At 57.0% G+C, this 3,962-nt stretch overlaps 1 protein-coding gene across 1 annotated transcript; it reads right to left on the bottom strand.

Moving 5' to 3' along the window:
- Positions 1 to 691: 691 nt before the first annotated feature.
- UPK2 (uroplakin 2) lies at positions 692 to 2,896 on the bottom strand. The gene is made up of 5 exons (XM_017523470.2): positions 2,768 to 2,896; positions 2,181 to 2,312; positions 1,848 to 1,986; positions 1,527 to 1,597; positions 692 to 1,155 (listed from the first exon to the last, which is right to left on the bottom strand). The coding sequence occupies exons 1-5, from the start codon at positions 2,841 to 2,843 to the stop codon at positions 1,019 to 1,021; spliced, it is 555 nt and encodes a 184-aa protein (XP_017378959.1). The 5' UTR covers positions 2,844 to 2,896; the 3' UTR covers positions 692 to 1,018.
- Between the last annotated feature and the right edge of the window lie 1,066 nt (positions 2,897 to 3,962).

The following is a 3,962-nucleotide window of genomic DNA, read 5'->3' as shown; positions in this document are numbered from 1 at the left end:
AATGTCCTGTCCTTGGGTCTCAGCCTGGTGGCCTCACCTTTGTCTTTTTTTTTTTTGAGACGAGGGTCTCACTGTTGCCCAGGCTGGAGTGCAGTGGTGCAATTTCAGCTCACTGCAACCTCTACCTCCTGGGTTCAAGCAATTCTCATGCCTTAGCCACTAGGATGTAGCTGGGGTTACAGGCACCCACCAGAACACCTGGCTAATTTTTTTTTTTGTACATTTAGTAAAGACGGGGTTTCAACATGTTGGCCAGGCTGGTCTCAAACTCCTAACCTCAAGCCATCTGACCACCTTGGCCTCCAGAAGTGCTGGGATTACAAGTGTGAGCCACTGCGCCTTTTCCCAGACAGAGCCTCTCCCCTTTTCCCCAGCACTTCCCTTGCTATGCCTGCCCCTCAACCCCAACTCTCAGGCCTCTAGGCCTCCACATGGGGCACCAGCCCCAGCTTCTGCCCTGACCCCTACCCCTGGTGGGGTGCCCTACTGTGTGCTGTAGATGGTGCCAAACCCACAGTCCCGGTGTGTCTCCAAGAACTCTGACTCCTGGGTTCTTATTTTATCTGGCCCCTGCCTGCCTCATGGGCAAAGTAACTCTGGGCTGTGGGCCAGGGAGGGGACTGGGAGCACCTGCAGCCTGGACATAGATTCCATAGGTTTGAGCCAAGATGGAGACCACTAAAGGGAAACACACGTGGCAGATGTGGCCTCAGCTTTTATTACAGGGACTTAATTCACTGAAGGAGGGGAATTGTTATGGAGGGGTTTGAAGTGATAAAATGGGAGGAAAGTCGATTCTGACAGGAGTGAGGTGAGAGGAGTAACAGAGCATTGGAAGGCGAGGCACCGGGGGCAAGGAGAGGGACAGAGGGAGGAGAGGGTTCTCGGGGAGAGGGGAACAGGAGGAAGAGGTGGGGGCACCAAGGGAGCCACAGGCTTGGGCCTGGGAGTAGGCAGGGTGGGGAGCTGGATGGTGTCCTGGGCTTCCTGGAGAAGCCAGTGCTCCGGGTGGACCTCCTCACTTGCGGGCACCCAGTGCCAGGGCAATGATGAAGCCCAGGACCAGCAGGAACATGGCGACAGAGAGCAGCACTGTGATGACCACCATGCCCCCCGTTCGGGCCATGGCCAGTCCAATGGACTCCATGTTCCTTCCTGTTAGAAGAGGAGAGGGAGGCCACTGTGGGCAGGAGAATCCCCTAGCCTGCCTGGGGCTCACAGCCTTGCACTCAGCCAGCCAACCAACCAACCAGCTGATGGATCCAAACACCCGTCACATACACATTTATGAAGCATCTCCTATGTCAGCCACTGAGGAAAAGTTAATAGAACACAGTCCCTGCCCACGAGGAACTTTTAGCTGAGTGTGCAGTTGCCATGCCAAAGGCTCTGTGCTAGGATAGAGGTAAGCAGGGGCCCTGAGGGCACATGGGGAGGCACAGGCAACCCAGACTGAGGATGAGGCGGGAATGATCAGGAAGGTTTTGTCCGCTGAGGCAGGAAAGGGAGGCGGGAGTGTTACTTACGAGGGAGTGTGGACATTGGGATCTCTCTGCTGGACTCAGTGGCTGTCCCCTTCTTCACTAGGTAGGAAATGCTTTTGTGGTGGGTTTGGGAGAGAATAGAGAACCCTCAGTGAGTATCTGGGACTTAGAGGAAGAGGGGCTCCAGCCTGGGCCACCTTTGCAGGTGTGGCTCCCCTATGTGCACTGCTCCAAGAGAGGCCCAGCTTTCACCCCCTTTTGCTGTGCCCCCACTCTCTCCCCATGTCCACCAGATCTCCCCTATACCAGCTTCTCTTCCTGTACCCCTTTCCCTAGGCACTCCAGGCTGGACCCAGTACCTACTAGTATTTGGTTCCTGGCACGAGGTTGGTCACCTGGTATGCACTGAGCCGAGTGACTGTGAAGCCAGCTCCACTGTCCACCACACTCACCAGTTCCCTGCGCCCACGGCACGAAGGCACCACAAAGCTGGACTTCATCACTGGGCAGAAATTGGGAGAGGGGAAGGCTTGGTCAAGTTTCTGGAGGCCCCAAGGAGAAGGGGTAGGTTTTAGAGTGTGGGTGCCCCAGGAAAGGGTGGACAGAAAGACATGAATGGGGAAAGGGGCACAGGGGGTGTCCCAGGAAGGGGTCTTTGGGGACTAGAGGGGGATGCCTTGGGAGAGGGTAGCAGACCTTTGCTGTCATTGGCTCTCCGGACCATCAGTGTGGCGTTGCCTCCTGTGAGGTGACAGGGTGGTAAGGCAACCAGCAGGCTCTCCGTTAGTGCCGGGGACAGCAGACCAGAGAGGCTTGAGATGTTGAAGTCTGATGGGAGGCAGGAGGGAGCTCAGGTAGGGGTTGACTCCCTCCTGGCCAACAGATCTGTCCCGTCCCATTGGAGCCATCTCCCTTTCCACTCTGCGAAGCCTGGGCAGAATAGCCAAGCCCGTGCCATGTGACCACCAGATGGCAGGCTTGGGCTGCAGAAGCTGCATGCTCTACTAAGCAGTCCCCAGAGCCAGATCCAGGATGCCAGGAGCCGGGCAGCACCCAACCTCACCCCTCCCTGCAGCCTCGGATCCTTGCCCACACCCCTCTGCCTCCTAGGTCTGAAGGAGGATCAGGAGTGTGCCCTGGGCCCAGTGTCTGATACCTGGTCACTGCCATCACCAGCCCTGATTCCCAACTATCCAGACCTCTCTTTGAGAGCCCTGGAAGGTACAGTGCTCCCTTTCCAGGGCCCCAGCTCCCTTCCCACCCCTGCCAGAGATGGCAGAGACCTGCAACCCCTGGGGACAGCACCACCAGCAGAATCAGGATCATGGGCAAGGTCCGAATGGGCAGCAGGGGTGCCATGCTGGGCTGGGAGCAGGAACAGGTGCTGGCAGGCCAGGGTTCTTGAGGCAAGTGAGGCCCTGCCCCTGGGGTGGCTGATTTTGTCCTGGGGGTGGGAGGGGCTGGAGGGGAATCCAGTCCAACCTGCCCCTTGGGCCCTATAGCCTCAAAAGGGTGGGGGCAGCAGACAGGTTTTTCAGGATGGGGAGCTGGCCCTCAGGCCAGGAGGGGGCCACCCTGGCTGGATCCTAGTGGCTTAGCCAGCTGCCAAGAGCTGGGTAACTAAGGTGGGGGATAGAAATCACCCCTTCTTTTGGGACTCCTGTGTATGGCAGTGTTCCTGTGTGCATGAGATCTGGAACCCAGCCTGTCCTTGGGGGACTGCTCCCCCAACATGTTGGGGGGGTCTTTCTAGGAGGGTGATGAGTTCAGAAGTTGCCCTGGTGTGTAGGAAGATAATACCCCAAAGGGCTACTGAAAGGGTCTTGGGCCGGGCACAATGGTGCATGCCTGTAGTCCCAGCTATTCGGGAAGCTGAGGCTGGAGGATCTCTTGAGCTCGGAGGATCTCTTGAGCCCAGGTCAAAACTCCCTTGCTGATCAGTAGTGGGATTTTGCCTGTGAATAGCCACTGCACACCAGCCTGGGCAGCATAGTGAGACCCTGTCTTTAAAAAAAAAAAAAGTAGAAAAAGAAATTCTCTGACTGCCTTCTTCTCCAGCCCTCGATACATCAGAGAGAAGCAGAGGAGGAGTTCTGAGCCGATGGAGAGGAGAGGAGAGCCGTCAGGACCTCCCCTGGGCCCTGGGCAGGGGTTCTGTGTTCTCCATCATAGGCCTACAGCCATCCTGGGTGGTAGGTGGTATTGGTTCCCTTTTGTAGAAGTAGAGCTGAGGCCAGGCATGGTGGCTCATGCCTGTAATCCCAACACTTTGGGAGGCCAAGGTAGGAAGATCACTCGAGGCCAGGAGTTCGAGACCAGCCTAGGCAACCCAGAGGGACCGATCTCTATTAAAATAAGAAAGAGGGCTGGGCACGGTGGCTCACGCCTGTAATCCTAGCACTTTGGGAGGCCAAGGCGGGTGGATCACGAGGTCAAGAGATCGAGACCATCCTGGTCAACATGGTGAAACCCCGTCTC

The sequence above is a fragment of the Cebus imitator genome, unplaced genomic scaffold (genome assembly GCF_001604975.1).
Source record: "Cebus imitator isolate Cc_AM_T3 unplaced genomic scaffold, Cebus_imitator-1.0 Scaffold28, whole genome shotgun sequence".
NCBI classification, from domain to species: Eukaryota; Metazoa; Chordata; class Mammalia; order Primates; family Cebidae; genus Cebus; species Cebus imitator.
This window is presented reverse-complemented; position numbering and strand designations above follow the sequence as displayed.